This window comes from Crocuta crocuta, unplaced genomic scaffold (genome assembly GCF_008692635.1).
Source record: "Crocuta crocuta isolate KB4526 unplaced genomic scaffold, BGI_CrCroc_1.0 scaffold133, whole genome shotgun sequence".
Classification (NCBI taxonomy): domain Eukaryota; kingdom Metazoa; phylum Chordata; class Mammalia; order Carnivora; family Hyaenidae; genus Crocuta; species Crocuta crocuta.
Genome location: NW_027529438.1, coordinates 4,166,440 through 4,178,800, shown reverse-complemented (window position 1 = coordinate 4,178,800; position 12,361 = coordinate 4,166,440). Strand labels below are relative to the sequence as shown.

Genomic DNA, 12,361 nt, shown 5'->3' with positions numbered 1-12,361 from the left:
CTCTCTGCTTGTTGCCGTCGCCCCTCCGTGCCCTTGGCAGTGGCCCCTGTGTCTGCCCCGGCGCTCACCAAGAACATCCACGGTGACCTGAGAATCCCGCGAAGAGAGCTCGTTGCTGACGTGGCACACGTAGGTGCCACTGTGCTCCGTGGTCAGCGGAGGAAAGCCCAGGGTGTCCCCTTCTGCTCGCACCCCGCTGGGCAGAGGCCCGTCCAACCTGGACGACAGGGGAGCTGGGGCGGGCCGAGGCTGCCACCACCCAACGTGCCCGGGCAGCTCTCCACCCCCCTCCCCCATGACGTCACCCAGAGCCGCCGGAGGTTCCCACGGTGCCCCTCCCTCCCCTGGGCAGGTCCCGGCAGAGGCCCCTGCTCCCCGCCGCCCAGGCTGACCCGGGCACCCCACACACACTCTCGGGGAAGATCCGCACGCGCGCCCTCCCGCACGCTCCCCACAGGCATCAGGTCATCCAGCACTGGGTACCAGGTAGATGCGGTATGAGGTCCACACAGCAGGACACCCCTTTCCTCTCTGGGCTCAGATGAACTTGGAAAGTGTGACCGCACGGCCCTAACACCCACGCCACCGCGTGGCAGGGGACATACACAGGGCCATCTGCTCACATACGAGAACGCACCTGTGGCGGGCTCACACGCACGTGCACCTGACCCCTCCCTGATTCCCTGGACATCTGAGCCCTGGCAAAAGGCCAAGGAACTGGTAGAGGTGGGTGGCTGCCGCTTCTAAGGTGCTTATGGTGTCAGTTTAACAGCACTTACAGTCAGCGGTATCTTTCTGTCTTATCCACTGCAGGAACTTACGTAAATATATAAAGTATTAATATTTAAATACTATGTTATAGTTCATGATTTAAAAGTTAGGGGGAGAAGCCGAGGACTCCCTAGCTTATTCCCTCCCAGTGACTACATGTGTCATAGGCCCCTGGCACAAGCCAATAATAATATTTGGTGACCGTGCGTATTCTTGTGTGGGTCTGAACATGTGCCCCGATTTATTGGGGGTTCAGAATATGCTGTCCCGGCGCATAATGAGGACCCGTGGCCCTGCGAGGGAAGCACCCTGGTCCCAAGCCAGGCCCTCCCCCAGGGCCAGGCCCTTACCGTGTCCAGTTGTATGAGGGAGGAGGGTACCCTTCACTCAGGCACTTGAGGGTAGCCCCTTCTCTGCCCACCTGCCACAACTTTTGGTCTTCGAGGCCCCTCACAGAGGCCTCCGCGAGGACTGGAATGGGAGGAGGGAGGAGGAAGAAGGGGAAGGAGGCTTTCCATCTTGCTGTTCCTCCAAGGGCCCCGGCCCGCGCCCCACCCACCCTGCCCTTCTCGGTCCTTCTCATCTGCTTCCAAACCCAGCCCAGCCCAGCCTCGCCGCCGGGTCCGGCCGCACGGCTCCTGCGGGGAGCTCGGAGCTCTGGCTCAGAGTCCACATTGGTTTGTCCTGGCAGTGAGCCTAGAGGACCCTCAGAAACGACTCACGCTTTTTCTGAACCCCCGTGGTCCCTGGCATAGTGCTAGGCACAGAACAGGCGTTCGGCATCCGCTCCCTGATTCTCCAAAGGCTGAACAATCCTACTTGGTTGTACGTTTCCTCAACAAACATTCATTGAGGGCCTACTTTATGCCAAAAGTGGGTTCATATGAATCGAAAACAGTCCTAGCCCGAAGAGAGGCTCCGAGTTTAATGCTGGGAAAACGATATCTACTGCTTCCTGAGGACCATCCAGGCACTAGGCGTTGTGTGAGATGCTGCGCTCTCGTGGTTTCTAATTCCCATCAGAAACCTGTAAAGTTCATATAATTATACGCCTGCTGCTGAGGAAAATGAAGACGGACAAGACTGAGTAACAGCCGGTACAGGCAGAAGTAGGGCTTGTCCAACTAGAACCGGGGCTGCGCTCTGCGGCCCACAGCCGTCTGTCTGCGCGTGTTTCACAAAGTGCTTTCAATTCCATGTTTACACCCGATTCTCCCAACAACCCTGAGGCAAAGGACAGTCCCTGCTGTAAACAGGAGGACACCAAAGGTCAGAGAGGTCTGAGTGATTTGTCAAGGTCATCTGAGACGGCTCTTGGTCTTCTGCCTTTGCACTAGGGGTCTCTCAGCCACCCAAGGCGGCCTTCAGGATCCAGCCTGGCCAGACTGGCGAGCCTCTCCCCAAGATCAAGTACTCACAGGCCACTTGGAGGGTGTGGGTGATCCTCTGGTCGTGCAGCAGGCCAGGGTGGGACACCACGCAGGTAAGCGGCTGCCCGTTCATGCTGCGGCTGGGCACCAGGCGGAACTCTGAAGTGACGGCGGCTGAGCGGGAGTGCTTGAAGGAGCGGCTGGTCGCCGTGCCCTTGACCTCTGTGTCCCAGGTCACGCTGGGGGCTGGGCTGCCCTCTGCTGTGCAGGAGGCCGCCAGCGTCAGGCCCTGGCCTTCTTCTAGCGCCGGACCAGGGTTCAGTGAGGGCAGGGGGGGCACTGCAGGGGAGGGAGGCAGGGGTCACCGTCTGTACTCCCAACAGGAGGCGCTGCCCTGTCCCAGCTCAGTCCCGCAGGGAAACATATCCAGGCCCTTTTCATGGTCCTGTCTCACCAACATGGACACCACCTTGTGGGTGGTAGGCTTTCAGCTGGCTTCGTACCTTTCTCTATTGTTTGATTTTCTTTCTTTCTTTCTTTCTTTCTTTCTTTCTTTCTTTCTTTCTTTCTTTCTTTCTTTCTTTCCAATAAGCAGGGATCATTTTTTAAAAAAAAATAATGAAGTAAATAAAAAGCTGGCTGGATAACATCTCCGGCTTAATAATAACGGCCGCCACTTAGTAAGCACTTATTAGGTCCCAGGCATTGTGCTAAACACTTTGTAAATGTTATCTCATTTACTCCTGTCCCCAGGCCAGCAAGGTGGGCATCACAACCCCTGTTCTACAGGTGAGGACACCGGAGCTTTGGGGAGGTTAGATGATTTGTCCCAGGTCGTCAGCTGTTGGAGGATGGTGCCTAGATTCACACTCAGGATTTTCATCCCCAAGGCTAGTGTTACTAAGTTCCACGCGGATAAAGGGAAACTGAAGAAGGTCTTTATTATTATCTCAAGCACAAAATGGAAAAAACTTAACTAGACCATAGGCCTAGGGTCTGTTGACCAGAAGAGCCCACAGCACAAAATGGTGGCTTAAAAGAAAGGTGACTGTGAGGGGCGCCTGGGTGTCTCAGGCGTTTGAGATCGAGCCCGGCATCAGGCTCTACACTGACGGTGCAGAGCCTGCTTGGGATTCTCTGTCTCCTCTCTCTCTCTGCCCCTCCCAGGCTGGTGATCTCTCTCTCTCTCTCTCTCAAAATAAATAAATAAACTTAAAAATAAAATAAAGTAAAATAAGAGGTGGTTGTGATCTCATTCACAATCTCTTTGGCCACATTCACTGAAGGTCCAGACCAAGAAGGGTATGAGCCCCACCGGTCAGGCCTGGGTCTGCATGTCCCTGTCTCAGCCCCACATGGTCAAACCGTGGAAGGCCGGCGACGCTGCGACCCAGTGCCTTTGGTAGAACTACTGCAGAACCACTGTATTGCTTCCAGACAAGGAGACCGGGGGCTGAGGTGGGGCATAGAGAATGGCAAGACCCTCAGCTCTTCGAAAGGCTGGCGCAGAAGGGAGAATGGGCCTGCGCCGTCTTGTTTGGGAGGGCGACAGTGACCAAGGAGGGGAGTGCGGGTCAACAGAAGGAAGAGAGTTCTATCATACAGACTCTTCCCAAGGCGACAGCTGTATGTAGCAAGCTGTTGAGGTCTCTGGGAGAGAATTTCCAGATTGGGTGGGAGGACCCCACCTCTTGTTCCCACTCTCCCTCTGCCCCACGCGTCCCTGCATCCCCCCCCCACATGCGCCCAGCACCCCACTCACCCAGCACGCGGAGCCGCAGCCGCGCCTGGAAGCTGCCTGCGGGGAAGGTGCTGACGCGACACTCGTACTCGCCCTCGTCCGCCTGCACCGCGTTGCGCAGGAGCACCGCGCCGTCCAGGGGGCTGCGTGGGGGCGGCGGCTGCTCCACGCGGCCCTCGTAGGCCGCGCTCACGTGCAGCCCGTACTTGGAGTGCAGCAGCGCCAGCTCCCGGGCGCCCTCGGCCGCGTCCACGCGAGCCCACGCCACCTGCCCCACCTGCTCGCCGGGCTCCCCTCGGTAGAAGCAGGGCAGCTTGGCGTCCTGGCCCAGCACCACGGTCACCGGGTCCGAGGTCTCCAGCTCGCCAGCCCGGCAGCGGCCTGCAGGGGGCAGACAGGAGCAGCCAAGATTAGGGGCGCCGCGGGAGCCCGGGGAGCGCTTGATTATGATGCAGATGAAGGGGGGGGGCCCCGAGGCCACCGGAACTCCTGGAGCCTTTTATGCTTGCAAAGCGCGTTCTGTCCATTACCTCATTAGAGCCACAAAACATTCCCGAGGTGGGCGTTATTATCGCCATTTAACAGATGAGGAAACTGAGGCCCAGAGAGAGGAAGTGACTTGCCTAAGGCCACGGGGACGCTGGGTGAAAGAGCCACACCCTCGCCCAGCCCAGGATTGTATCCTGAGCAACTGTGGGGTGGGAGGCTGAAGCTGCCCTCCGGGAGTTCACAGTCCTCTCAAGGTAATGGGTTTTCTGTGCACAGAGACGGGGGAAGCCCTGGACCAACTTTCACAGAAGGTTCCACCTACCAGGGGGAGGGTGGGGGAGTGAACGCTTTCAGGAAGTGTGGCCAGGAGACAAAGCAAGGATGGAAAGCAGTTGTCGCTGGGATGGGGCACGTAGGGTGCGAAGGGCCCTTCAGAACATTCTTTTCATGGCTTGAAGATGAGAGACCTAGATTCCCAGAGAGAAGGTATTCTCTGTGGGAGGAATGGCAGGAACGGAGGCTCAGAGACAGGAATGAGCAAGTCACTGAAGACAGAAAGGCCCCAGGTCAGGGGCCCAGAGAGATGAGGTCAGGGCGGACGCACAGCCGTTGGGGCAGAACGGTGGCTGGTGAGCCGGAATCAGAGGGGCAGAGACGGGGACCAGCGGCGAAGGGTGAGCGCTCTGTGCATTGACGAGGACGGTACGGAGCACCCAGGGGTGTCTATCACGTCACCTTACTTTCAAAGAAGGACCCCTTTCTTGTCTGGCGTCATGGAGCCCGAGATCTGTTCACAAGGAAGAGACACCTTTGTGGCCGTGCATGGAAAGGCGTGACAGTCTCTGATGTGCTCCGTGGTGTGTTACCAGCTAGTGGGAGGGGACAGTCACTGTAGACCCGAGTCCCGCAGGACGGCCTGTGCATGAGCTGGGTAGGGCCGGGAGGGGGAGACTCAGACCCGGATTCCAGTGAGGGACCCGGAGGGGTGGGGAGGCTGGCTNGGGGTGGGGGAGAGGAATAAGGCAAGTGAAATGCAGGGCTGGGGGCAGAGGGAGGGCTCTCTGGGAGGCCAAGATCTCCTTTCCTGGGAAGGTATGTCCAGCAGCTCCCGCAGTGCTCAGCCCCTGCCTCTGGGCAGCACCTCACACGCCTGGCTCCCCTGCGCCCCTCCTGGGGGCGCCCCTCCCCGTGTCTGGATGGATGACTCCTACTCGTCCTTACGACTCCGTTTAGACAACGCTTCCTCCCCCGCCCCACCCCCACCTCGGGCAGGGGGAGGTGCCCCTGCTCCCGCTTACCTCACCACAGTCCTTTATCCCCCTGCCTGCATTTGGGCTCTTCCTGTCTGCCTCTCCCACCGGACGGAGCTCCCCAAGAGAAGAAATGGGTCTCCCGTCACATACGGAAACACGGTGTTCTGATTTAGTGCTCAGTGGCAGGTGGCCTGCATTCTTGCACCTAATTGGCNGAACAGCTCCGACCGCACATAGAGAGAAGGCAGGGGGAGGGGGGGAGGGGGCAGCTATGGAGGGAGGAAGTGAAGCCCCACTAGAGTGGACCGGAGGGTGCCAGTGAGGCTGAGCATGGGCCAGAGGAAGGGGGTCCCGTGACCCTGGGAGCAGGGGTGGAGGGAGGGGGGCAGGATGCTGTGGAGAGCTGGGAGGGCCCGGACAGAACACAGAACGGGACAGACCTGCAGGGCCAGATACCAGGGCCCTGACCTGCCTCAGCTGGTGTGGGTCCCACCCAGCCCGGCCTGAGAGTCCAGCTAACCACCCGCGCCCCTCCCAGACCCCTCCTCCCGGCACTGGGGGGAGCAGGGGTGCCAAGGAAGGGCTGGAGGTGGGCTGGAGATGGGGGCTCACCCCCAGCACATCATCCGCTTCGAGCCCTGGTCTCTGTGCCCGCAGGGGTCACAGCCCTGCCTCACTGGGCCACACACCCCCTACTACGGGACCCCGTCGGATGGATGGTATACCTCCCATCCCTATCCCTGCCAACCATCTGCCCCCTTTCCACACTGATCGCCCACATTTCCCCCAACATACATCTTCCTTAGGGCACAACAGGTCACACGCCTGAGTCGCAATCCCCCACATCCCTCCCTGTGAGTCCAAGATCCTCACTCTGCTTCGAGACAAGCCCATGCTTCACAGGACCCCGGGAAAGGAGGAGACCCCCTTCAGGACCCCTCCCACAGCCCCCCAGTGTCCTAAATCCACTAGTCATCAATCAGGAGCATCTCAGCTTCGGGCACTAGCCTCCTGCTGTTCACGCGCACGCACACGCACACGCGCACGCACACGCACACGGGGCTGCAACAGAAGGAAGCGAGAACTCGGGCTCCGGGATCCCCATCCCGGGCTAACTGGACCCAGAGGCCCAGACTCCCAGGCCAGGGCAGGCCGGGGCTGCCTCCTCCTTCTCTCCCCCACCCAGTGCGCGCCTGGCGTCAGCACGATGATGTCACCAGAACCAAGGAGACACGCCGCCTGCCTGGTGAGGTCACCCCGCGGGCATGGAGTTGCCAGGCCAGGCCAAGCCCACGGCCCCTTCTGCTGCAAATTGTTCGCTGAGGCTGGTGGACTCTGCTGGCTGGGCACTCCTCCCTCTGACCGTCCCCACCCCTCCTCCCGGGAGCACAGGACGCCGGTCAGGAGCCCCGGTGATTCAGATGCACCGCAGCAGGCCTAGCCACAGCCGCCACCAGCCACCAGCTTGCGCAAGGGGAAGAACAGGCCCAACTGGCCGGACGGGATCCCTGCCCTCGGCCTCCCCCACCCCTGCCCAGGCCCCCACGGGCCTCTTTGGGGCCCTGCCCTCTGTGGACCCCGCCCGCTCCCAGACAGGCCCTCCATTCCTGGGTCTGGGTCGGCCACCTGCTCCCCACCACGTGCCTGGACCCAGCTCTCCTCGGAGTGCGGCCCGGCCTCTGATCACAGGAGGGAACACCGGCCGGCAGCTGAGGAGGCTTTCCTTGGTGAGGGCCCTTCCTCCATCAGTGTCCCTGCATCTAGGGGCACACGCCGGGGTCCTGGCCGTGGTCTGTGAATGTCTGATGACTTTGGGAGAGGGCCTGGGGGGTCTCGGGGCTGGTTCACATGCACCCGCAAGGGAGGCCGACTCCTCACTGCACTTGGGGGTGTTTTGCACTTGTGCCCAGAGGCCAGAGCCCCGGAGCGGTCTGCGTGCGTCCAGACTTCTGCAGACGCCAACCGTGTGCGTGTGCGCGGGGCACGTTCCTGGCCCGAGGAACTGAGTGCAGAGTAAATATTTTGATGTCGGTTTCTCCTGGCTTCCGCGTGTCTGTCTGTCTTGGCTGCCCGTGGTCAGAGGTGATGAACTCTGCCTCTGCGTCCCCTGTCTGGAGCTCTGGAGCGGCGCCAGGCACCCCTCCCCACCTCACCCCAGACTCGAGGGCAGATTCACCTCAGGTGGAGGTACCCAGAGATGAGGTCACTGTCCCTCCAGGTGATGGGAAGTTGCTGGAGAGGACTCCTCAGGGGAGCAAAACAAAAGCTCACCCTCCCCCGGCTCTTCAGGTTCCTTCTAGAAAGACCCCCCCCTTCCTGGGGGCCCCCCAGCCCCTCCGGCCCCCCAGGAGGCCGCTCCCTGGGAATCTCTGTCAGGCCTCTGCTGCTATCACCACCAGAAAAACCAGCTCTAGCTCCAGGCCCAGGGTGAGGGTTTTGTCTGGTGTGGGTTTGGGGAGGGGGGGAACTCCTGCCTAGGGCTGGGGGAGGGGTCCAAGCTGTCCAGCAGCTCTTGCTCCTGGGTTAACTCTTGCCTCCCCTCGCCCCACAGTGGCAGCCTCTACCATCAGAGCTGGACTTTGTGGGAGTGTTTGGGGCAAGAAAGGACGTGGGGGGAGCCCTGAAGCCCCCCCCATTCAAGACAAGTGACAGCAACAACCCAGCAAGCCCTTTTCCTTCTACCCTTCCTCCCATAACCTTGACCTTGGAGTGCTAAGGAACCTGGAAAACCAGGAGCCTCTCTCTCCACCTCCATCCACATCCCTCACTGAGCCCCCATTGTCCTAAGCCCCCCAGCTTAGCGAGAGCTTCCCAGCCCGGGCAGAGTGCCCACCCACAGATTAGTGTCTGGGGAGGGGGGCCACACCAATCACAAAGGGGGCTGAGAACAATGCGGGAGGACAGGCCTTGAGGCAGCCCGGCTCTGGCCCAGACACAGCTCCCAGCACAGATAAGTCCCCTAAACCCCCCGGAGCCAGAGTCTGAGCCCGGCTGAGTCACCGCAACAGCCACACTGTGGGTGGGAGACCCAGAACTCAGCTTCTCCCAAACTCCTGAGATCTTAGCCACCCCGCACCCCTAAATCCTGCCAGCCCCCCCCAAAGTGGGGGCCAGCTCTGCCCCACCCCAAATCATAGCCTCCACCCAGCTCTCAGGACACACCAGTTTTAAGGGCGAGCGAGGAGGGGGTGGCCAGAAAACTATGGGAAAAGCTCCTGGGGGCCAGAGGCTCCCTATCCCAGGGAGAGACTGATCCAAACCACCTCCTTCACAGCCCTCCTCTACAAGGCTTGGTGGCCCGGCCCCAGTTCTGAACTTGACCTTCCCTGCGGTTTTAGATTCAGCCCCTAGGCTCCTGTAGTCCCTTCCCTCCTGACTCAGCCCCACCCCGCCCCCCGCCTCCGGCCCGGCTAGCCATTGGTCAAGTGCTGGAGTAAGCGTTGGAGACCAGAAAGTCCAGGCATTGTCTCCTCACGAGGCCTGCTCCCCACAGTGGCTGTCCTCAGCCTGGAGGGCCCAGAGCCCCGAGACGATGCTCCCAAAGCTGGGGCCATGCGCTGTGCCAGCTCCTCACCGCCATCTCTGCAGCTGGGGTCCTCTGAGCCCGGCCCTGCCGAAACACTAGTGTGGACAAAGGTCACGGGGGCCACGGGGCCTCCCTGTGACTCTCCTAGTCCCTGCCACCTTGGGTGGGGAGGCGAGCCTCCCTTTCTGGCTTCCCTGGGTTTGGGTAAGTCCTGCAGGAAAGGGCCTGCCCCCCTCTGTAAACAGGAACCTAAAGCAGGGACGGGGCCCCTCCCTTTCTAGGAAACTAACCTCAGGTAGAAAGCTGATCCTGATCCTTGGAGGGCAGAGCACAGAATTCAGGGCAGCCCTGGCCCTCTGGCCCCTCAGGACCCACTGGGCCCAGACAAAGAGCTAGAAACTGGCATCCCACTGGAGGGGTGTCTGGATGTGGGCCCCTCGGCCTCAGGGCAGGAGATGAAGGAGGGAGAAGGGAGGGGACCTTACCCGGAAATTCATCCCATTAAGGAGAGACAAAGAGCTGTGGTGTCAGGCACCTCCCAAGCCTGGGCTCCTCTCCCTGTCAGGGGTGGGGCAGGGCCCTGGGGCTCAGAGCTCTGATGGCCCAGGAGTTAGGGGGCGCGCACTGATTTGCAGCAGGGCAGATGCAGAAGGCAGCATCCAGGGGAAAGCTGCCCTTGGTCCCCACTGAGCGATGGGCCAGGACCCTGCCGCCTGCCATCCCCACGGCCAGACCGAACCCTTCTTCCAGCACCTGGCACCCCACTTCAGTCAGGGGCTGTACGGTCACACCGCCACAGGGCTGCAGAGCGGGAAGGCCCACAGAGATCCTGGGGTCCCGCCTCGTGCTCTGCCGAGTCTACCTTCTTAGTTCCCAAAGGTCACCTAGCACACGGGCAGCAGAAATGGGGCCGGAACGCAAGCCTCCTGACTTCCAGCCCAGTCTCTTTCCGAGACAAGGCGCCTCCAGCTTCCCAGGGGCTTTTACACGCGGACGAGCCAGAATGGGGGCGACAGCAGATGTGGTCGTCGAGCTGGGAACCTGGGGTCTGAGTTCTGGACCTCAGAGCACCGTCCAGCTCTGTGCAGGTCTTCACAGAGGTCGGGGGGCTCACCGGGCCCCAGTTACCCCAGGTAATTCTGGAACCAGGGTGCCCGTAGCCATGGCACCTGTCCGTCGGGCGCTGGGCAAGGTCGGGGTGACGCCCTAATGACAAGAGGTCTCCTGTCCCCTTCCCTGAGCTCTTTGCGTCCTGGAACAAGAAGGCAGGACCACATCCTGCTGGCCACCGCGCCCCAGCATTTACTCCCCGGCGGTGCCCGGTGCGCACGCACATGGACTAGCCTTCCGCACACTGGGGGCTGGGGCACCAACACACTCGCCCCAGTCCCGCTTCTAACACAACAGTCCCTTGCCTCCGTTTCCCCGTCTGTTAAAATGAGGCAGTTGGAGCGGTGGCCTCTCTGACCCCTTCCATGTTCTGAGACATTGTGGCTCCATGCTTCCCGGGTGGGTAGGTCCCACAGAAAAGCGGCTGCCGAGCTCTCTGGCCACAGCGACCAGACCCCACCCTCTGGGCCTGAGCAAGTGCGGAGGAAGATGGGCAATGCCTGGATGATGGGCATTAAGACAGGGCTGGGAAGCAGAGGGGCTGGGGCTCGGGATCCCGTGACTGGAGACTGGCCGGCGACCCTTCCATCCCTCCCATTACACGACCAGGGCAGCAGCGGCGCCCACCCTCCCACACACCTGTGCCTCACGCTCCTGACAGCGGCAGCTGGTGGCGGGGAGGGAGTCGCTGCCGGGCCCCGCTGGACAATGAGACTTCCTTCTGGACTTATCCAGACAGGGATCTGTCTTCCAGGACAAAGATTCCTCAGTCACTCATTACTCTGGAAAGAGCCTAGGGGAATCCCACTGTGGTCTCACTGTGTGTACGCACACGCGCGCACGCACACACACACACACACACACTCTGCCCCCCACTCTAAAGATGATAAGTTCCTGTAATTTATATCTACTATATCTACATTAGACCGAGTCATAAGGCACCTAGTTGAGAAAATGAGGGGACAAGAATAAACAAAAGGAGACCACACCCTGTCTGGAAGATACCCTACCCTAGACACCCCCCCATCTAAGTATCAGCCCCACCACTAAATAGTGTGCCCAGGGAAAGAGAGGGGCCAGAGCGAAGGGACCCCAGCCCCCCGGTTGTCTCCCAGCAGGTGCTCCGAAGCCAGTGTTGTAGGACCTCATAAAGAGAAGGAAACAGAAGCGCCCTGTCCACTCTCTGGGCGTCAGGCTTCCTGCACCCAGACGACTGCTAACACCAGCTCAGCCCTGAGTCAGCCCGGCTCCAGTCAGCACTTCTGGAACCCCAGGAGCAGGTGAAGGGGCCTCCAGGAAACCATGGGGCGAGAGGGTCCCCCGCTCTTCCACCTCCCTGCCCCCCCTGCACTGTTGCCCCGGAGGCAGCTCCGGCTTAGGCAAGGCTGTGGTAGAGGCGGTCAGGGACCCCAGACTCAGGGATGTGGCCCGGGGCTGGAAGAGATACCGAAGGGAAAGAGTGACGCTGGCTCTTCNTTGGTTGCTCAGTCCAGAGTCAAGGGAAAGAGGATGTTTATGTGTGCGTGTGTGTGCGTGTGTGCGCGTGCGTGTGTGCGCTGGCTCAGGCTCAGAAGCAGGGGTCCCGACGCCTCGGGCAAGTCCTACCTGTAAGTGATGCCAGCAGCAGCAGCAGCAGCAAGGCCTCGGGCCCCCGCATCTCGGCTCCCAGGGACAGGGCACCGGGGCACCAGTCAGAAGGCAGAGCCGCCCAGTGTTCTGACGGTCCGCTGAGTTCTCCCTGGGAGCCGGCTCTAGAGCTGGGTGGGGCACGGCCCCGAAGGCAGGAGCTCCCGGACTCCTCAGGCACTGGCACGCGGGCCTATCCCCCTGGGGTCTCTGCTAGGGAACCCAGCCGCGCTCTCCCCGTCTGGCTCCGGCTACCCCCAAAAAAGCCGTGATCGGGAGCTCCGAGCTCCCCCAGAGCTGCTTCCCACGCCGTGGCCAACGACGACGGCAGAAACCTGGGAACCTGCTCAGCAGGTCAGAACAGGTGCGTCTCCGGGGGCTGGGCCTGGCACGGAGACGCAGCAGCCGCCGCCCCCACGGCCTGGGCTCGCTAATGGGCGCCAGGGAGGGAGGGCAGGAGGGAAGGACCCGGCGG

At 61.0% G+C, this 12,361-nt stretch overlaps 1 protein-coding gene across 1 annotated transcript in view; it reads right to left on the bottom strand.

Moving 5' to 3' along the window:
* NECTIN4 (nectin cell adhesion molecule 4) overlaps positions 1-12,361 on the bottom strand; it is a 25,893-nt gene that overhangs the window by 7,213 nt on the left and 6,319 nt on the right. Inside the window, exons 4-8 of the mRNA XM_077760019.1 lie at positions 11,866-12,017; positions 3,904-4,263; positions 2,190-2,480; positions 1,122-1,242; positions 69-217 (exon numbers count right to left, since the gene is read on the bottom strand). Of these exons, the coding sequence (XP_077616145.1) occupies positions 69-217; positions 1,122-1,242; positions 2,190-2,480; positions 3,904-4,263; positions 11,866-12,017 (1,073 nt within the window). The remainder of the gene's footprint in view (positions 1-68; positions 218-1,121; positions 1,243-2,189; positions 2,481-3,903; positions 4,264-11,865; positions 12,018-12,361) is intronic.